General features: G+C 49.7%; 2 protein-coding genes and 1 non-coding gene across 10 annotated transcripts in view; all 3 read right to left on the bottom strand.

The window, feature by feature from the left end:
* The window catches only part of Hoxb3 (homeobox B3), a 40,830-nt gene that overhangs the window by 10,825 nt on the left and 8,845 nt on the right, over window positions 1-21,160 (bottom strand). For 2 of the 8 annotated variants that reach the window (XM_006532283.4, XM_006532291.2), the window contains exon 1: window positions 8,673-9,072. The exons of 1 other annotated variant lie outside the window; for it this stretch is intronic. The gene's annotated coding sequence lies outside the window, so the exon portion shown is untranslated. Of the gene's footprint in view, window positions 1-2,030; window positions 5,499-8,672; window positions 9,073-9,119; window positions 9,137-9,729; window positions 10,636-13,660; window positions 13,981-21,160 lie in introns of those variants that run through there. 5 more of the 8 variants (NM_001079869.1, XM_006532289.4, XM_006532288.2 and 2 more) reach the window with 5 other exon arrangements.
* Hoxb4 (homeobox B4) lies at window positions 15,468-18,839 on the bottom strand. The gene is made up of 2 exons (NM_010459.7): window positions 17,883-18,839; window positions 15,468-17,076 (listed from the first exon to the last, which is right to left on the bottom strand). The coding sequence occupies exons 1-2, from the start codon at window positions 18,334-18,336 to the stop codon at window positions 16,778-16,780; spliced, it is 753 nt and encodes a 250-aa protein (NP_034589.3). The 5' UTR covers window positions 18,337-18,839; the 3' UTR covers window positions 15,468-16,777.
* On the bottom strand, window positions 19,832-19,941 carry Mir10a (microRNA 10a). The gene has a single exon (NR_029784.1). It is a non-coding gene; the product is annotated as a microRNA 10a (primary transcript).

Genomic DNA, 21,160 nt, shown 5'->3' with positions numbered 1-21,160 from the left:
CACATGGATCTATAAAGTCTCCTGGGTGCCAGTGGAAGACCCCTTAAACTAATACTAAGGGGACCACAATTAGCTGCAGGCAGGCTCTTTGGTCAAGAAAGATCCGTTTCTAAATCAGGGACATCTAATTTAGTCCTGGAAAACCCCACCCCTATCAGTGTGGAGACAAAGGTAGCCAGGATGGAGAGGCAGAGGGGAGTGGGGTGGGAGAGACTGTAAGTCCTGGGCAGCTGGAGGAGTAAGCTAGGGGAAGGTGGGAGATAGTGGCAAAGACCGGCTGGCTGAAGGGAAGGGCACAGTCCACTTTGAGTGGCCTGCAGGCAGAGTCTCTCCTGACTGATTGGACGTCTCTCTCCCAATGACCTTTGTTTAGTAGACAATAACTCACTGGATTAATAGCCAATCAGTGGAAGGCCTCCAAATATAAAACTCCAAAGTCAGAATGGGATAGGACCAGAGTCTGGGTCTGCCAGTCTTTCCCCCACCCCACCCACAATAACTTTCTCTCTCAAAATAGGTTTGGAGGATTGGACTGTCTGACCAGAGCCTGGGATTTCTAAAATTGAAGTTACTTCGCTGTCTCCACTTCCTGCCTCAGAATCACCAAGCCATATTTTTCCTGGGCATCCAAAAATTCCCAGAAACCCATTACCCTCCTTCTACCCCTGATCCCAAAAGAAATTGCCCTTCACATAGCTGTGCATCTGGGAAGCCATTGCCTTCTAGTTTCGTGTCTCTGTAGTTGGAAGAAGAAAAAGGAAACAGAGTGAAACAAAGTAGGGACCTTCCATTTTGCTGGCCTCAGTTCTAGTTACCCTGGAAGGACAGACAGTATGGTGCTATGGCACGCTGTGTACGTCCTGCCTTCTCCCAGATAAAGAAGGTCTAACTGTCCAGGATCAAGGCTGAGTCTGTGGTGAAGCTGCGCCTGCTTCCACAGATTCTAAACTGTGATCCCACATCCAGGTCTTGGCCTAAGGTAAGAGGAACCTCAGATGCTTGCTTCTGGACAACTCCAGCCCTGACTTAGCATCTTAACAGGGAAAGAGGCTTGTCTGGTGAAGCTAAGGCCCTGTGCCAATCCTGGCTCACCCCATCTAGCTAGGCCTCTATTGTCATTGCTCTTGACCTGGGTGTCCATTCTGTTGAGAACAGGGATTCCTTCAAAACACATAGTCCAGAGGACTTAATTTCTAGAGGTACAGGCAGAGACAAACTCCGAATTTTGCAAACAAATCATGCAATAACTTCTACAGTCAAATAGCCACAGAACTGCCAGATACACAGGAAGTTACCCCCCAAGCAGTATCCCACAGACGAAGAGATGCTGAGGGGCACCCAAGAGCAGAATGGGGGAGAACTTGAAGTGTCTAGTCCAACTCTGCTATTGTAGCAGAGAGGGAAACTGAGGGCCACAGTGGAAAATAAATTGATCTTAAGCTATGCCTGCTACAGGCTTGAGCCTTTAATCATGGCAGCTTGGCTGTGTGACTCGAAGTTGAGCATTCTTTGGGCCTCAGTGAGCCCCTCTTTAAAACCAAGCTGTTTGTATGAAGGTGAAGGAGCAGACTAAATAAATGATCTCCAAGGTCCCCTTTCAGGCTGAATATTAGTAATTATCTATATCCTAATGTAAATGTGAGTAACGGCAAACAATAATAAACTGAGTTCAGATGATAAGTGCACCAGTGCCATTATTATCAGATGCAAAATACTTCCTCTTGGGAATTACATGTTTCCTCAGCTACCACTGAGCACACATCCTGGTCTGGGTCCTCTCTCGCCCCACAGAAACAGTGGGCCTCACTGCTCCTCTTCTGAGTGGAGGATGGGTTGTTTTCTACGCTTTTTACAAAATCAAAAGTGCTATTTTTGGATGGATGCAGCAGTCTGAGTAGTAAATAATTAATTTGTATAATTAGAAGAGGAAGGCTTCAACCTAGCAATTTTTAACCAGGCATCAATAAGCCCATTGTACCAGCCTGGCCTTCTCACCCCAACCCCCCCCCCACCTCTGCCCACACACCTACCAGTTTCCAAAGTTGCCCTCTCCTCTCCGATCCCTCAGTTGACAACCAGCATTTCCAGGATAGCCAATGTGTGTGTGTGTGTGTGTGTGTGTGTGTGTGTGTGTAGGGGTGGGAGTGGGGGGTATCCTCAGAGTCAGAGTCTGCTCCCATCCCAACCAAGTTCCTTTCTCTGCAGTGTCCCCCAGAGATCCATCTGCAAGCAGCTGTCCCTCCAAGTATCATTTCCTACACACCCACCCCAGGCTGCACTGAGCGCCAGGTTGAGCTCTCGGCTCTTGAGAAACACGCAATCTACCTTCTCAGCTCAAGATGCCCCAACAATGCAGTGGGTTTGCATTTCAAGAAACTCCCATTAATATCAATTTACTTCACTGAAACCTCGGGTTCTTCATCAAGTTGATGATTTATGATAAAATCAATTAAATTACGGCCACTTAGGGCCCAGCCGCTTCCTCTCAGATTTCATTGGTTCGGGCCCAAGTGTCTGGTGGAAAAATGCAAGTTTAGCTGGAGGCGAGGAAAGATAATTCTGTGGCTGAGAAAATTTAATGCAAAACAATTTGCAGGCAAAGCCAGTGTCTGGACAGAAACACACGAGCCACTAGTTGGCCTGCGGAAATAACTATCTAGGGGTCCAAATGTGTTCTTGCCACCTTCAACATTCTGCACGTTTCCCTTATTTGTGGTCAACTGTGTGTTTATTTAACACCACCTCTCAACAGAGACTGGGAGAATTTGAGTAGCAATGGTAGGACCCAGCCCTTCCAAGACCAGACTTCAATCTCCCCCATTTCCCTTGCCATACCACATCTCCCCCTTCCCCCACTTCACCCTATTCTTAGCATCCCACTACAAAGTTACAGATCCAAAGTGAAGATCAGCCAGCGTGGGCGTGAGCAGGCAGTAAATACTGAGAGGGAAAGAGGAGCTGTGGCCAGAGGCCTGGACAAGCTGGCTTTGCTGCCTGTGACTTTTTAGAAGAAAGAAAGGCCAGGCAGGAGAAACAGTACCTCACAGACAGCATAAAGAGACAGTGAATAGTACCCAAAGCTACCCTGTTCCAAAGTACCAGGACCAGAGGACCCCCCCCCCAGTCCCACTCCTGGCTCTTTATATGCACTCAGGAATTGATTCTATGTAACTGCAACGCCAATCAGAGCACATGCATACACGCCCAGTGTTTAGGCTCACTCCCACAATACACAATCTCCACATTTGCGTGCCTGCACACTCCTTCTGCCTCACAAAAGCACCACACCCTTCGCCTGTGAAGAGATGATTCCTGGGGTCTTCTCGTATCGGAGAAAATAAATCCCAGCAGCCTAGCATCGCCTCCCACTCCAAGGAAGGCAGGCTTCTCCCCGCCTCTACTCTGTTTGGTTTTTGGTTTCCAGAGCAGGCAGATAGTAAACACAGCTTCTCTGAAAGCCATAAATCAAGCCCTCTCCTACCTTCTCAGCTTAACACCCAGCCTCCGCGTAACCTCTTGTCATTTCAGCTTCAAATAACTCGTAGGTGCTAAAGGGCTGACCCACAGTGGCAGCTGGGTTGTGTGAGCCAGGCCAGCCTCAGGTTTCCCTCACCCCAACAGCTCCCATCTCCCCCCAGAAAAAGTCTCCATCCTTCCTGAATCCCAGAGCTCCCCAAACCCTGATCGGATCTTGTCTACCCACAGGTACAGCTCCACATTCTTCCACACTCGCCCTACAACCCAGGGCCCCGAACCCCAATCTCAGTCCCACACCCCCTCCTCTAAGTTCTGATCTTTGTCTAGCATTCAGATGCCAACGTGGGGAGTGAGGGTATCCGCGACCCTCTCTCCACATTCACTGGGTCGCGGGGCGCTGGACTGAGCACCGCACACTTACCTGTGCGGTCTCAGACTAGGGTGCGAGCCGCGGCGGACGGCCGGGTGCGGGGAACGCGTGAGAGCTGATGGCCGGTCCTGGGACCCTCGGCCCGGGCTGGGGATGCGCCTGGGCCGGCCACATCCTGGTCCCTTGGCCCCGGGAGCACCCCCGCAGTGCTGGGGGTTGGGGGGGTGAGGGAGAAAGAGGCCGGCCTGCGCCTCGCCCCCGCCCCCGGCTTTGTTCAGCCTGCGGAGCCGGCCGCACAGCTCCTGCTAGGGATGCTCCGAGTAGGGCGAGCCCGCGGTCCCACCAAGGCCGGCGCCGGGCTACGAGAAACCCAGGTTGGTGTGGGACCCGGTCTGAGAGGTGACCGAGTCGCCGGGCGAAAGAAGTGGCGACTGGCAGGGCCACGGAGAAGCGCGGGGGCCTCGGGGGCGCCATGGCGGAAGGCGGGCGCACCAGCGGCTCTTCAATGTCACCAGCGAAATGGGTTCCATATGTCCGGGCCCGAAGGAGAAGGGAGGGAATAGGAGACGGTCCAGGGCAGGGCAGGAGGGGGTGGGGGGTACTGTGAAGGAGGGAGAGCTTGGGTAACAGAGGTAATGGGAAGAACTGGAGGGCCCAAAAGGATTGCTTTCTTTCTTTTTCTCCTCCTTCCCCAACTTCCCCTGCAGACCTTTTAAAGTTGCTTAGGTTCCCTTTTATTCTTTTCTTTCCTGAAAGATGAAAGGGGGAGGGGATCTGAAAGGGAAGCATCCGTTTGTTAAACTGAAGGGTTAAGGCAAGAAGTGTGGAGGTGAAAGTTCTTGTAAAACTAACTCCTCCTCCGTTTCGAAAGAGAGTTCAAAGGGGGAGCTGAGGAAGGAGGATCCTCCCCTCTAGGTTTCAGAGTCTTGTTCCAGTCTCCCTGCCGTGATGGCGTTTGTTTGGGAAAGAGCCCTGATTACTGTTCCAGTGCAAGAGGAGACTAGCGTGCCCGGGACATCTTTCTTGGCCTTCCCCTGGCATACCAAATTGTCCCCGGGATGCTTCACACCTGACTAGGGCCTTCCAGGAGCTTACTCCATAGGCAGTAGTTTCTAAGAAGGTCTCAGCTCAGGCCACTTCCTGTACAGAAAGCTTCGCATAGTGGGGTTGGAGAATGGCTTATAGAGTCTGAAGGAGTTGGCCCTCCGACGGGTATAGACTCCCCCCAACCCCTCAGCCACCTCTGTTGTCTCTATCCCTTTCTCACAGGCCCTCTGTCGCCTTACGCCCTTCCTCTCTCAGCTCCTTAAGAGAATCCGAGTGGCAGGCACCTCAGGCACCTCAGGCAGTACTTCTGAGTGTCTCCAGGAGTCACTTCTGGGCTGGGTGAGCTCCTTAGGCTGCCTCTCCTCTCCTTTGGAGCCTTTCCTCTGTGGGGGAAATCTACACCCTGTCTCTGAGAGAGTCTTTTCTGGGGAGAAGGGAAATAAAATGAGCAGCCTCCTTTCCTACTTCTGCCTTTAACTGTGTTGTGTGTCCTTCCAGAACAAACTCTCTTTCCCTAAGACTGGCCTTTGTTTCCTCTCCTCTCGCCCTAAGACCCTGCCTGCCCTTGAGCTCAGCCTTGACTTTCCACCCCAAAGGGAGCCTGCTGTTCTTCCCCTCTCCCTCCCTCCCTCCCTCCCTCCCTCCCTCCCTCCCTCCTTATTCTCTCACTCATCTTTCCATCCAACTCATCTGGTCATCAAAGCATTAGCAGCCCAGCATCCTGGCATCTTAAGGGCACAGTGATAGATACTACAGTTGGGGGTGGGAGGGACCAGATCAGCAACTTTCCTAGAGTCCCATCCACCAAATATGTTACTCCATCCCTAGATCCAAGGGTGGGGGTTAAAGATATAAGAGGCAGGGGGCTTCAAGGCCTCAAGGCTAACTGAAACAAATGCATATATAGATATATGGAAAAATATGTTTATGTACATTTATGTATACACACATATATTATATATATGTATAATATATATATTCCAGTCTTCACAAACTTGCTGATTTGGGGAAAAGCCTACTGGATACCTAGATGGATGCACCAGGCCTCAAACAAGGGGATTCAAGAGGGGCTGATGACTGAATGACAATAGTGACAAGGGATGATGCTCTCCTTGCTTTGTCTCCTGGGGAAGTCTGTATGAGAGTTGTGGGAGAGGGGAGGGGAGGTGTATCCACACCTCCTCATTTCCCCAGGGCCAGAAGAGACAAAGGCAAGTCCTAAGGGAGAAGGAAATACCAGGGGGTGGGGCAGATCTCCCAGGGAAAGGTGACAAGGGGAAAAGTGAGAGGTCAATAGAAATGAAGAATCTGGAAATGGAGGTAGTGGCCCCTGAGTCCAACTGCTAGCAACCTCCAGTTAGCTATGACCCAGCTCCCCAGACTAGACCGTTCCTTCAGGTTCCACACTCTCCTTCTTTATCCTCTGAAACACGCTGAATGCAGAAGCTAGCACAGGTCTACCTCCCTCCTTCTTACTCTTGCTCCGAAGTGCAAGAGATGGATCTTGGCCTCTTGCTTAGAGATCCCAAGATTTTGGCCTACATTCTGGGGCACCAAGTGAGAATGAACATCGGCTTCTTCACCTTTACACAGGAACATGTGAAAGAAAACACTCACCAGGTGAGAAGTAAAACAGCTCACCTCTCACACAGGGGTTCCCTGACACGGATGGAGACCAGACTGAAAGGCACCAGCTTCCCCCAACCAGGCTCCCTCCCCACAGTTGTCCTGAATCCAGACCCTGCCCAGTTCCTTTTATGCAGATCAGACAGTGGGTGCCCCTTTCTGTCTCTTCAGATCTCTTTCAACCCAGAATCCCATTGAGAGGCTTCTACGATGGCCCTCAAATCCCCTGTTAACCAGGAGAGGCTAGGGCTCAGCTGTGACTTGGAGCAGAGTGTAGCATAAACTCCTGGATGCTGCCTGGGCTGGGGCCTGTGTTGCCACTCCATGGGGCTGATGCCATGGGTAATTTAACACCTGTACAGCATCACTCTAATTCTTCTGCTCAAAGGTTTACACTAGCAGGCAAAGTTAAATATCACAGATAATAGTGGCTATAAAGTCAACTAGCCTGACTCCAGCCAGGAGAGGAGCAGCCCACAGTGTGGACTTGGCAAGGCTCTGGTTCTCTGCCTCTCATCCATCACAAGTTTGGGGCATAGGACAGGAGGTCCCCAAGAAGCCACATCTGACTTTGCTTTTGGCCAGCAACCTCTTCTCTACATGAAGCACCAGGGGGAAGTTATCAGATCTCCCACTCCTGATCTGCACCCCAACTGCTCAGTCTTTGGCTGAAGATAAGGCAAAGAAATACATCCAACATTCTAGAACACTCTTCAACTTTCCAGGGCCACTTGGCTCCTAAAACATTTCTTTTCTAGAATGATTTAAGAGAGCCTCTCCCACTTTAGCCCCCAAACACACACACACACACACACACACACACACACACACACACGCACGCACGCGCGCGCGCGCGCACACACACACACACACACACACACACACACACACACACACACACACACGAGAAAGAAAGTGAGAAAAAGAGAGACAGGGGGAGAGAGGGAGAGAGACAGACAGGGAGAGACAGAGACTGACTCTCACTGCCCAAGAAACTTTCTTTGTTTCAATAGGTCGAAGGAAGGCTCCTGGGGTGTGAATTCATTTCCTTGTTTTGTAGCCTAGAGGGTGGGGAGCCAGGGCTTCCAGCTTCTCTCCCTGCCCTTCACCCTTTTTCCAGCCTCCATTGTCTCCCCCAAGTTAGGTAGCTCCTTCTCCACCCTCAATACCCACCAAACCTTTAAGTGCAGCTTTACTGCTCTAATAGATTCCCCCTGTCCCCTTATCAGTTGCATAACATTTCTGTTGGGTCTCCACTGACTACAAAAATCAGTGCCTTAAAGTCCTGTAATTTCTTCCAATGCTTCCACCCTTTTTTTTTTCTTTCACACACACCCCACCTTTTGCCTTCAGAATTGGGTTTGTTCACCCAGGGCTGGAGGTGGAAATGCCAAACTCCTAGGAGGAACTGCCGCAGAACACAGCATTACTTGCCGCTGGAATGTTGGCTCTATGGAGCTTGCAAATATCATTTTTCTATTAGGTCATGATCTTTGACTGGGTTTATATGCCAACGAGGCACTTCTAGTTTACCAAAGTTATACAAATCTCATCTTAATTGATAATCACAGATGCTGTAATTTAGGACCTCCAGCTATAGAGCTTTCATATTAGCTGCTGATGTATTACTGTAAATTGTCTGAAATAACCCAACTCCTGGGAGCAGAGCAGAGAGGGGGAAGTGCCTCCCAAAGCGTCTCTCTCTCCTCGGCCACAGAACCAGCCCAGCTTCTACATCATTTTCTGTGAGAAATGATTTATCGAAGACATGGCCATAAACAACACAACTCACTCACAAACACATGCGGACGCTCGCGTGCACATGCACACACACACACACAATGGTTGGCATGCCGGCTGAGAAGCTGACACCCATATTGCTATAAATCAAGAAAAAGGTTGGAGGAGAGAGAGAGAGAGAGAGAGAGAGAGAGAGAGAGAGAGAGAGAGAGAGAGAGAGAGAGAGAGAAATATTCCTAAAATCTCTATGCAATGCCTCAATGGGTATGAACACAGAGCACCCTGTGAAGAGAAATGGCAGGAAATGAAGATGGCTATTTGTCACATTTTACGACAATAACATTAATAACAAACAATAAATTTACATGGACATATAAGGCGCGGTAGGTAGTGAGAAATCCCTTCTACTTACAGTACCCCAGCCCGCGGTGTGGTTCCAGCTGTGGGGATCTTTTACTGATGCCTCCCTTTCTTTCTCTCTCTCTCTCTCTCTTTCTCTCTCTCTCTCTCTCTCTCCCTCTCTCTTTTTTCTCAGGGTACAGGCTTGTTTTTCAAAGGACAGTTGAATTGGACGTCAGAAACAGGGAGACCGAGCCTGCGATTTTCCTGACGAATACATATCTATTCTGCAACCTAGGCATTAATTATTTAATGAATCACGTGACCAGGAGGGGGAAGGGGGTCTTTCGATTTCAGGCTCAAAGGACCACTATGACCTTCCCCTTCAGGAGGAGAAATTTTCCTGTAAAATAGGTCCCCCCCCAAATGCACCAATGGAATAGTAGCAAGGTCTCTCTCCCACAGGCACATCTATACGTACTCTGCTTATAGCTCCCTACCCCCACAGGCGCACACTTACCCACAGCCCACCTCTCCTCTCTCCCTTCGCCTCCTGCTTCTGCCTAGTTCCTAGAGGTGCAGAAACGTCTGCAGGGGCGACAGGGTGGGGGTGGGGTGGGCATTGAGCCCTTCTGCAAGCCCCTGGTTTTCTCTCTTCCTATTTGTATCCTTTAGAATTGAAATGCCAGTTCCAACTCCAGTCTGTCCCACACTACAGGGTATTTATTTTAGCAGGACCCCACTCCCTTCAAACTCATCAACAGTGTATCTAAGGGAAGCAGACAGGGAAAGGAAGACTCCATGCAAGTCCTTGCTACCTTGTACATATCAAGAGTGGGACTTCTTCCTGCTTTAATTCACTTTCTGATCTTTTGTGTTGTGCCTTTGAAAGGTCAGGGGCAAACATAGTGAAGGGATGACTGGATCTCCCAGGATTGAGAATAATCAGGAGGGGGACTTTTCCCCTTAGCATTGTTACTCTCCTAAGGAGCCAAATGCTGCTACTGATTTGATAATAAGCTCCAGAGACAAAGACCTAGGGACCAAAGATTCCATACAAAAGAAGTGGATAGCGGGACTCTACCTATGCCCATCCCATCCCAGTCTTTGAAAACCACCAATGACGGTACCTGAAGTGGTGAAACAAGAGCTGACAAGAACGGATAGAGAAGCCTTGAAGCCTGCCTGGCAGCCTGCGGTCTATATTTCCAGGTGTTAGTGTCCTAAGCTTCCAATCAGCAGACAATGGAGACTGATCAATGAGGAAAAGATGGGGGTGATACGTGTCAAAAGTGTTAAACATTAGGATAGGAGAAATCCATGCCCTAAGCCGGGAGGTGGACTGAGGGGGAGGGGTATACGGACTCTTTCCTTTCAAGAATAAACATAGCTAAACAAACCCCAAACTCCACAAGTTATAAGTATGAATCTTAGTCCATAGCTGGGGCAGGGGGATGGGAGGGAGGATACAAAGGGAAGTAGAAAGGCATTCCTAAGAAGCCCCGCGTTGCACATTCCCAGTCTTATCTACCTCAGCAGCTCTGGGGTAGCTGCGACCAGGCCGACAGGGCATCCGTGTAATGGAGAAGAATAAAGCCAATAGGGTAGGGGAGCCGGGGAATGAGGAGAAGGGCCTCCTCTGGTTTGTTTAGAAGGGTCTGAACCAAAAGCGACTCAATGAAGGTTAAGGACCTCTTCTTGTACCACACCCCAAAGAAACAGCCTCCCTACGTGTGCCTCGGAGGTTTCGAGGCAGCAGGACCCCTGCGGAAAGTGCTGGAAGCCTGCCCCTGCCCCACGGGGAGGGGGCGCCGGCGGGGCCCAGACTCTGTAGGGGGGGGGGGTGGTCAGCTTTGATTGTCCAGATCCAGAACACAGACTAGTATTGAATTCAGCCTGATGAGGATGAAGGCCTGCTCCAGGCTCCTGCGAGGCCACAGTCTACAAGGTCCCTAGCTACAAATCCATTAAAAGGAAAATTGTCCTTCAAAGACGAACAAGGTGGGGGTAAATGGAGGGAAAGGGGGGAGGGGCAGGGAGAGGAGAGAAGAGGAAAGGGGAGAGAGAGAGAGAGAGAGAGAGAGAGAGAGAGATCACGAAGAAATGGCAATCTTTAAAACTGAAGATAGCAATCCTTAAAACGATGAAATTATTTTTTAAGGACAAGAAAAAGGAGAGCCCTGCTACAGAAAGGAGAGGCCAGGCAGGTTCTGCTAAAGTACGCACACTCTTTTCGGATCCTGGGAAATGTCCATGTTCAAATAAACAAGCGCCTGAGCGCGAACTGAGCGCTTTCTTGCTGCGGATAAAGCGAACATTTAGACTGAGGAAAGCGAGATTGATTTACGAATCCGAACGCTCCAGTTTTATGGCCGATCACAAATCCGTCAGCGCTCAACTCACGCTGGGAAACTTCCCAACTCAGTTTTCCAATCAAAACCGCTCCGTAGTCTCACCACTTCCCAGGGAGACCCACCAGGCTGACTCCAGGACCCTAGTGGGACTAAGCAGCCTCCGGCCCAGGGTGGCGGGCAAGCAACAGAAGAGAGGGAGTGCAAAGGGCCCAGGGAACTGGGGGAGAGGTCAAAAGATTGGAAGACCTCACTCGGGGGTGGCCACGAGAGATGTGGAAGGAGAGCCCAGGCAGCCGCCAGCTCCAAAATGGTTCAGGTCTGGAAATGAGAAAAGGGGGGGAGGATCTTCCGCCGCGGTGAGACTAGGCGAAAGAACACGTTTGGGGGGACCCCAGCTTTTCCCTTCTATTGTCACCCTTCTTCCTTTTGGTGAACCCCTAATTCTCAGGGATTTTTTAACCGCACAAAACAGCTTATAAAAGTTCTACGTGACTAGGTCTTTGTCACTTGGACCTAGAGAGGGTCCCCGCGATGGACAATCGGCCCGTTCGTTATGTATCTTTACGGGCAGTAGTTGGCCATTATCAACAATATCAAAGTGTCCCAGTTTGCCTCTCTGACCACCCCTTCCTGAACCCCCCACCCCACCCCAGTCCCTCCATTTATGCCACCCGGGGACAAAGAAAAAGCCAATGGCTCCTGTTATTTCTTGTCTGAGACAAGACTCCCCAAATTACAGAAAAGATTTATACAGTGTGAGCAAGGAAGGCCTCACACGCACTCCAGCAAAGCACAGCCTCTTCCTTTCTTAAGGAGAGCAGTTCCTCTTCCCAACTAGAAAGAAAAGGCTTCTCCTCCCTTCCCTCTCCTTCCTTCCACGTGTGCTGCTACTGAGGATATTGAATGCAGAAGATAGAGCGCCAGTCACAGAAAAGGGGTCTTCACTCCAGCTTCCCCCCTTTAGCAAGTCTTCCACTTATCTCTTGACTTGAAAAGTTTCTACCAACTTTGGTTAGCAGGGAAAACGCGCGCAGAGCAACGTGCGAGAGGTCCTCCTTTCAGCTCTCTTACTCTACTGCTTATTGAGGTACACAAGAACTTAGAAAAGGAAGATTGGGGTACGGGAGATAAAGGTGTTTATAAAAACAGCTCCCTAAACAAAGGAACTTCAGAAAATAGTTGAGGGGGGGGGGAGAGAATATGAAGAAATATCTCCAAGATAGTGTCCATGGTGGAAAGCCTTTCTCTCCAGCTCAGGAATTTATTCCTCTGATCTGTGACTGGTGACTGTCTGACCTCTCAGTATTGTATTCTTTAGTTCTCCTTCCCTCAGCTCGCTTTAAAGGAGGCAGAGGGGTGGGGAGAGAGAGAGAGAGAGGGAGAGACAGAGAGGGAGAGAGAGAAAGAGAGAGAGAGAGAGAGAGAGAGAGAGAGAGAGAGAGAGAGAGAGAAGCAAATGGAGTTGGGATGGGGCTGGGGCTGAAGCCAAACCTAGGGAAGGAGCTTTATATAGACAGATCAGCACCAGTACTCCCTACCCACAGGACTTCTGGGCTAACTTAAAAAGACAAAACAAAACAAACAAAACTCTACCTTTCTTCCCAATCCACAACAATAGAAAAATGATACATAAATTCTGAGCTAGCAAAGCATTTGGGGACCACAGTGGGAATAAAGAAGCTAGGAACCCTGAAGAGGTGTGACTTTCCCTCTGGGGCAGGAAGCAAGAGCTAGCACAATGTCCAGTCTCAGAGAGGTCAAGGGGCTTCCGAGGTCATTTTGTGGTTCTAATACCAAGCTAATCGCCTAGAAAACGTGGCCTCTCCATGAACTCTTCCTCCTGCCATCCTCCCGCCTCCAAACTCTCTCTCAGTGAGGCCTCAGGGAAAAGGGGACAGCACATTCAGGTCTAATGCAGAGTCCACCAATTCCCCAGCCTGAGAAGTAAGGCCCCCAGAGGAAGAACAGAGCCCCCAACCCAGAAGCAAAAAGAAAAGAAACTGAACACGGGAGACTCCAGGAGGCCTGGAGTGTGGGGTGCATGGGATTGGGTGGGGGGTAGAACAAAAGAGAATTTCTGCTGCACCTGGTCCTGAGCAGTTTCTTTTTCAATGAGTAAAGATTTATCTAGAATCCCAAACTAGATACAAGAAGAAAACCCAACCAATTCCACTTCTATCAGTTCCAAGGATAGGAGACTCCGTCAAGAACTGGATTCCTTTTTTTTTTTTTAAAGGAGACTTCAATGACAACATCTCACTGGTAAACAGTGTAGACAATCAGGAGTCCCAGGACACAGGCACACACACACACACACACACACACACACACACACACACACACACAGAAGCTCTCCCTGTCTGCATTTTTCAAAACCAGAGAAACACTTCTGAACAGCCTCACAAACAGCCTCTCTGGTGTTTTTCAGGAGCCCTGACACCTCCGTCCTGACCAGTTCAAACACTCTCCAGGTGTCCAGGCCTCTCTCTCCTCTGTCTCCACGTCTCTCCTTTTCTCCCCAAACATCAGTCATCATAAAAGGTAGCAAACCTGCCCAAGCATCCTCCATAAAATAAAACCCCACAAAGATAGTTGAAAAAGAAAGAGGAGGTGAGAGGTTTTCTTTTTCTTTTACTTGTGAAAAGAGCCCATAAAATGATTAAAAAATAAAAAATGAAAAAGCCAGCCCAAGCCAGGGCTTTGTTACCTCTGAGCCTCTTGCCCGCTCTCGCCTGAGCTCCTCTGGTCCCGTTCATGACGAAAGGAAGGCTTCTTCCAAAACTGAGAGAAAAAAGTTTTCAACTTTATGGCTCCAAAATTTTTCCCCCTTGCCGATCCGGAGAGACGGCTAACACTTTTTTCCCCCAACAGCCGGTCTGCGGAGATTTGCTGTTGAATAATGACAAAGGAGAGAGGATACGTATTTAAAGAAAAGAAGTGATTAATGGTTTTCTGTATAATTCTCACATTTTTCTTAGCTCTTGTCTACACAGAATGGCTGTGAACTTTAAGCTCTATAGAAATCTTCGGTCCGTCCTCGGCCTCCTCCTCCTCTTCTTCTTCTCCTTCTTTTTAAAGATTCTATTCATACCTTCCAAGGAGCAGCTTTGACTTGATTCTTTAGAGACATTCCTGGGGGGGAGGCCTTATGGTTTTTAAGAACTATTTTTCCCTCAACTAAGGGTTGTCTTATCTCCTTAGCTAGAACATTACACCACAACCAAGACAAAGCTAACCCTCTCATCCTCCTCCAGGGCTACAGGCAACTCTCCCATCCTTCTTTCCTTTCTCTTTAAAAACTGGTCTTCTGGTTTCATTCTAAGGGGCATTTCTACTGCGCTGGGGATACTGGCCCGATGGGTTCTCTGGCCTACTCAGATTCCTGCTAACCTTACAGGCTAACCAGAGAAACGTAAAATAAACAACAATCAAACATGTGCAAGAGGTTGGCTCTTTATTTTCTGGAAAGAAATGGAACAATAACAACAACAACAAAAACTGAAATGACTTTTAACTGTGGAGTTTCCTGGAGGCAACGTAGCTGCATCCTGGGCCATGACAGGCTCACAGAAGCCAGGTTTAGAACTTCAGGCCTTAGAACTTCTTGGCTGTGGTACACAAAAGTGACCCAGACCTGGCCTAGGTCTCTGAGGATCACCTGCACTCCCCCCCCCCATTCCATTCTAGGGGGTTATTGGGACCTCAGAGACAGACAGCTATTTGGTCCCCAGCCTTACTTTCGATACTTTCTATGAGAAAGAAAATGAAAATTAATACAGGAGCAGGGCTTCACAAAAGAGCCCATTTGTCTTCTTGATTATCTATTTGCTTGTCAGAGTTTGAGCTATGGCACCGGCTAGTTCCTTTGTAATATAAAAATACTCAGAAACCCTGCAAACACCCAGAAACATCTGTGCAAAAAATTAGACTCATTAAAGCCTTAAACACCTCAGAGGAAAGTGATACCTTCTCATTGCGGGGAGGAAGGAGGCTGGCCTCGTGGAGTCCTTTCTCGAACTTTAATAACCAAAGAGCCGTCTGTCTAGAAGGAGACAGCTTAACTGCATTTTATTTGCTTATGACAAATAAATCCCCATATGAAAGACTTTGCCCTACTTAAGCCTCTGGTGTCCTACAATGAAACACACACACACTTACACACACACACACACACACACACACACACACACGCCTTGGGGACTGGAATCAGCCCTCCCAATCCTTGTGATTCATTTTTGGACTGAATGGGGGAATTTTTTTAAGTCTAAAACAAAACACATGCACCCCAAAGGGAAAACAAACCCAGCTTCCACAACTCAGAAGCTTCTGAGAAAGAAATTCCTAATGGAGTTTTAAAAGGAGAGAGAGAGAGAGAGAGAGAGAGAGAGAGAGAGAGAGAGAGAGAGAGAGAACTTAATTGTGAGGCCATACCCTCTAGGATGCTTGGCATACACACTGGGGGGGGGCGCACTTGCTCACACCCTTAACTTCAACATTCCAACAAAACCACGATGTGATGGTCACAAGAAACCAAACATTTATTTCTGTTGTCACTCTGTACAGGACACAAATTTTCACACCAACAAAAGGTTCTAGGCTCAGGCAGCCCCAGAGGTAGGAAGGGGCCTGGTTTTGGAATGTCAGAAAGAGAACAGGAGAGAGGACACACATGACATAAAATAATAATAATAATAATAATAATAATAATAATAATAATAATAATAATAATAAACGATGCAACAATGATAACAACGGGAGAGGGTTCTGCAACATTGTCCTTCCAGAGTAGGAGGGCCACAGTATTTTATTTCCTAATTTCACATTCATTTGTAACCTAAGAGAAGGCCTTGACTCTACTACTGTGAACTGCCCAGAAGACATTCCCAGCTCCCAGAACTCAACTGCCCCTCACCCTGCCAGGCCTAGCTGGACCTTCTAGCAGAAGGCCTTCTTGGGTGTCCCAATTGCTACCTTTCTTTTTTCATTTTCATTTATTTCTTGGGCTCGGATTTGGGAACCCACGTTGTGCAGACTGCCCTTCAATTCCCTTCTGTTCCCCCTTCTAAGTCTATGGTGGAAGGGAGTGAGCAGTCTTCCCACCCACCCCCACCCCAAAGTGGGTACAGACAGGGAGGAAAGTTATATGTGTGTGTGTTTGTTACCGTGGCCAAAACACTGTGCTATCTGGCAGTCTGAGGGTGCATTCGCTGGGTGTCAGGAGTAGGGGACAAAGAAAGAAAAATCCAGGCTGTGATCCAGCAGCGACAGCAGCAGAGGCGGCGGCAGCGGCCGAGCCTGGCCTCATTTGTTAGCCAAGTGTCGAGGTAATGGTCGCCACCGAAGCTCGCTCGCCCGTCTTCTCCTCGGCAGAGTAAACAAGACAGATGGGCCCGGGCCTGGCGTGATTAAAGATGAAGCCTGGATCCATCTTCACCAAAGCTGAAAACCAGGCGCAGCAGACTCCTCCATTTCTCTTCTGTCTTTTCCTTTCTTCCTCCTTTTCTTGCTTCCTTCCTTTCTTCTTTTTCTTTTCTCTCTCTCTCTTTCTTTCCTTCTTTCTTTCTTTCTTTTTTTTTTTTAAAGGAAGAAAGCAAGAGACTCGAATCTTGTCTCCGAAGGACTTTACCCGGCTCCCTTATTGTCCTTTCTATAAATAAGGCTTCCCTACCCCCCTTCTCTGTGTTTATTCCTTATAGATAAAGTGAGGGTAGGGTAGATAGATTTTTTCTGGGCTCAAGCCCGGGGACCCTCCCATACCCCGCACCCCCTTCGGTGCTCGCTGTTCCCCCCACCCCCCCATGTTCGAACTCCTGCTTGGGGGGCACTAGAGCGCAGGGGGGCCTCCGTTGGGCCGGCCAGGGGGGCCTCCGGCTGCGCCCGCGGTGCCACCCGAGCGGATCTTGGTGTTGGGCAACTTGTGGTCTTTTTTCCACTTCATGCGCCGATTCTGGAACCAGATCTTGATCTGGCGCTCGGACAGGCAGAGCGCGTGGGCGATCTCCACCCTCCGGCGGCGCGTCAGGTAGCGATTGTAGTGAAACTCCTTCTCCAACTCCAGGACCTGCTGGCGAGTGTAGGCGGTCCGAGAGCGCTTGGGCTCCCCGCCGGCGTAATTGGGGTTTACTGGACACACACAGAGAGAGAGGGAGAAAGAGAAAGTTTTATTGCCCCCGAAAGGGAGGAGGGAAACCCTTTCTTCCTTCCAGCTAACACCGAGCCTCCTGCTCCCACTACCTCATCTTGGAGGGAGGGGGTCGAAAAAGGAAGACCCGTGAAAGAAAAAAAAAAAAAAAACTCAAACTTTTGGAGGGCTGTACTGTTGTCCTTGTTGCCTGGGGGAGGGGCACTGTGAGGAATCTTGGAAAGATTTTCATCTCACTCTTTGGCTTGAGGACCCCAATGGCGTGGGGTAGTGGGAGGGGGTGTTGCCCTAGACCTTTCCCCGGCTTAGTTCCCACCCTCACTGCTCAGATTCCAAGCAGCGCCTTCCCCTTAGTAAAAACTTTTGCCTACTTCTCCAGCCAAGGTACCAGATTGGAAGAAAGGGGAAAAAAAAAAAAAAAAGAAATCCAGGAAGTTGATTCAACTCTGTGCTTAAATAGGGATTACCTCCTCCTCTTCCTTCTCCTCCCCTCCTCCCACACCCCTCCCCAACTTCCAACTTTACTGGGACTGCGAATCCCTGGCGAAAAAGTCGCTGGGAGAATGAAGAAGAGGATGACTTCAAAGGCGCAGGGCCCACTAGGCCATAAAAATTTATGGGCGATGTAATTATGTGGCTCTGAAAACAGGAGACCGTAAATCTCTGGCAATGGCGAGTTTATAGCGGGGACAATTGGCTTCCCCTCGCTCCCTCCCCCACATGCCTCGGAGGTCCCTTCACTGTAAAGCGCCGGGGGTGGGAGGGGAAGGGGTGCCCACGCACTCACCCGTGCTCACGTGAACTTTGCGCATCCAGGGGTAGACGACGGGCTCTTTGCACGCGGAGTGGGACGGGCTGGGATGCAGGGGGTTCTGGGCGCAGGGAGGCGGCGGGGGGCTGCTGCTGACCGCCTCGCTGCGCTGCCCGGGCTCCGGGAGGAGGGCCCCGGCTGTTGGCTGCACTGGAGCCCGAGGGGACAGCCCGGGCGGTGGCGGGGGCGGCGGGGGCGGCGGAGGTGGCGGGGGCCCGGGGTCTCGGCAGGCCGCGTAGCGCTGCACAGTGCACGGCGCCCGGCGCCCAAAGGCCGCCTCCGGCTGGAAGCCGCTCTCTCGCCTCTGGCCGCCGGCGTAGTACCCGGGCGAGTGGTCGCTGGGTAGGTAATCGCTCTGTGAATACTCCTCGCACGGAGGGAACTTGGGGTCGACATAGTTTGAGTTGATCAAAAAGGAACTCATAGCCATTAATTTCTGGGAATTGCCCACAAAATATACTAAAATTTATTCCGACCCCTGACTCGTTTTCCTGTTTCCGAAAGCCCTCCTACTTACTGTCAAGTGAACAAAGTTAGAGGCCCACGTGATCCTCCGAGCCAATGGCCACCCGGCCTGCGATTCCCGGATAAGGAAATCTGCTCACCCGGACCCTACTCCAGCCAAAGAGGTTTATTTCCCCTTCTCTACCCCTCCCCACCCACCCAACACCAGGATTTACATAGGGCTCCCGCGGGGAGACCCCCTCCTCGCCTGGCTTTCTCCACAACAGAGAGGGGTGATGAACTAAGAAAGAGTGAGCAGGTTAATTGGAGGGCCTGTTTGGGGGTGAGGGGGCTGGGCAGAGCACAAACCCTGCATCCCTCAGAAGTTGGGGCTGCGGGTGTAGCCCCCACCCCTGCCCTACCTAATCTCCACCAACCTTTCTCTGACTCCCATAGGGCCCCATCTCCTCCCCAGGATAAGAGGGAGCTCACGCACTAGGTGTCTGTGTGGGGTTTTAAGTGGTTGGCCGACCAGGGAGCGCCTTCTTGAAATGGGTACCCACTAGGTCATAGGGGCGCTGAGCTTGGGGCTTCTCAGTGCAGCCAGATGGGGAGGGGTAGGAGGTGAGTGAGGAGGCGTCGGGAGCTAGAAGGCGGGTGCGCAGAGGGACTTGTCAGAGATGAATGGAACCGCGAGCAGATCGATAGGAAATTCACGCACTAATTCGGGGAGACTTCGCCTTCCAAATCGCATTTAGCTGCACTATGAGCATCGGCTGTGTCCGTCAGTCTGTCCTCCTCAACACTCCCTCCCTTTAACCCACAAGGCCCAAGGTCAGAGGAACGGCTGGACTCCCTCCACTAAAGACAGAAGATACAATGAAACCAAACCAAACCCGCAAGTTCCTAAAACCAATTGAATAGTAATTTGCTAATTCCAGATTCGTCGAAGCAATGCTAACCAAGAGTTCTAATTGCCGCTAAAGCCGCCGCCTCTGTCAGTGTGGCAGAAAGAAATTTCACAACCTTGAATACTAAGTAAAGGAGCCCTAGCTGTGACGCCCCCACCAACATCACACGCACAAGAACACCCATGGCAACCTTATGTTTTCAGGGCATCTTGTCTTGAATTCAACGAAACAGCAATCTTCGCATCCTTTTAAAAAGCAAATTTCCTTTGCCTTTGCACACTGCAGCCTTCAGCAATCTTTTTTTCCTCCTCATGATTTCCAATAAAGCCCCCTGGACCCAGAATAAGAATAGGTAGGTTGGGGCTTAAAGATAAATTTTAAAACACCAGTAACATTAATCTCTTGAGTGAACAAGGACCCAAGCTTCCAGGGGTGTGCATGGGGACACCTCAGGTAGATGAGATTTCTCCCTCATTGGTTGAGGGAGGAAAAGAAAAGGAGTCTTCTTGAAGGCAGTCACTGGATTGTCCTCATTTAGAAAATAATCTATTTTTCTTCTGGGAAAGAATATGAGCGGAGTGTTTATGTCAACTACATATTCCCCTAGATACGAATTTGTGACCACAAAATTCCTTACACAAATTCGGATCTACAGGGTATATACAGAAGACAGACAGGTCTTCTTGGCCCAGGAAATTTCCAGTTCTCTTACTTTCCGTGCGTTCTTCTTTTGGGTGTGATCTGAATGTTTTCATTTTTATTTCGTTTTGTTTTAATTTTGAGATCTGGGAGCAGAAAAGTCACTGTGGGTCCGTTCTTGGGATTACAAGGGGTTTCAACTTTCTATTCAAAAAATAAAATAAGATTTTTTAAAAAGGCAGCTGTTGTGCAAAGGGACTCGAACCTCGTGGCTGCCGCGCGACTTTCGGTGGCGCATGAATTATTAGATGTAAACATTAGCTAAGCACAAAAGAAGGAAGGGTCATCCCGAGGCTGCCTCGAAGTCAGAATCAGGCCTTTCTGGGTGCCCTCGGCCCCTCCCCTCCCCCCATGACTTTTTTTTTTTTAAGAAAAAATACAAAACCCCAAATAGGTTCCTCCCTTGCCCCCACAGCCTTTAGTTTGTGATCAAACACATATATAGATATTTTCCAAAGCAAAGGGAGGAGGGAGAGGTGTCTGGGTGTGAAGGGGGTGTAATAAAAGTCCTTTTGGAAAAAGTGAATGCTAAAAAGAGAGAGAAAAACAGCTGTGAGGAAAAATGCTGGGAGACCAAACAGATGGCCCCCCCCCCCATATTTAATGACGGGCAATTCCGTTTACAACCTGAGAAGAAGATCAAAGGCAGTTCATTTCCGAATGAAGGGCAATGAGGAACCATAAAAGTTGCAGCCAGATGATGTGCAGGCCCCTCCCAACCTCACATATCCCCCCCATACCTCCTGGAGGCTGGAATAAGGGGACACCCCCCTAGAGGTGTGAGGAGGACCCCCCCTACCCACACCTTATCCCCAGGCAAGGATCCTCTGTCTAGAGGCTCACTAACTGGGCCCATCCACCTGCTTGGGTTGCTGGCTGTGTGGCCAAAATGGGATTCTGGAGTTTTTGGGTGAACTTCCTGAAGCTCCCACTAACATTTGACTTTTCTAAACTGAAAAAATGAGAAATTGAGGATCTGGAGTTTAAACTGGGAGAGCTGTGACCAGGTGAGGGCAAGTGTGTCCAGCAGAGTCTTTCTCACTATCACCACCGCTATAACACCCTAGGCTTGGGGGATACTTCTGCCCTTACTGAGTAAATTACAACACAGTCAATTTCATGAACATACACAAACAAGCCAAACCCACGCATGCACACACCAGGAACCCTTGCAAATGGGCAGGAGAGCTCCCACCTGCA

The sequence above is a fragment of the Mus musculus genome, chromosome 11 (assembly GCF_000001635.26).
Source record: "Mus musculus strain C57BL/6J chromosome 11, GRCm38.p6 C57BL/6J".
In the NCBI taxonomy this organism is placed as follows: Eukaryota; Metazoa; Chordata; class Mammalia; order Rodentia; family Muridae; genus Mus; species Mus musculus.
Note: the sequence above shows the minus strand (reverse complement) of the source record. Positions and strands in the feature narration are given on the sequence as shown.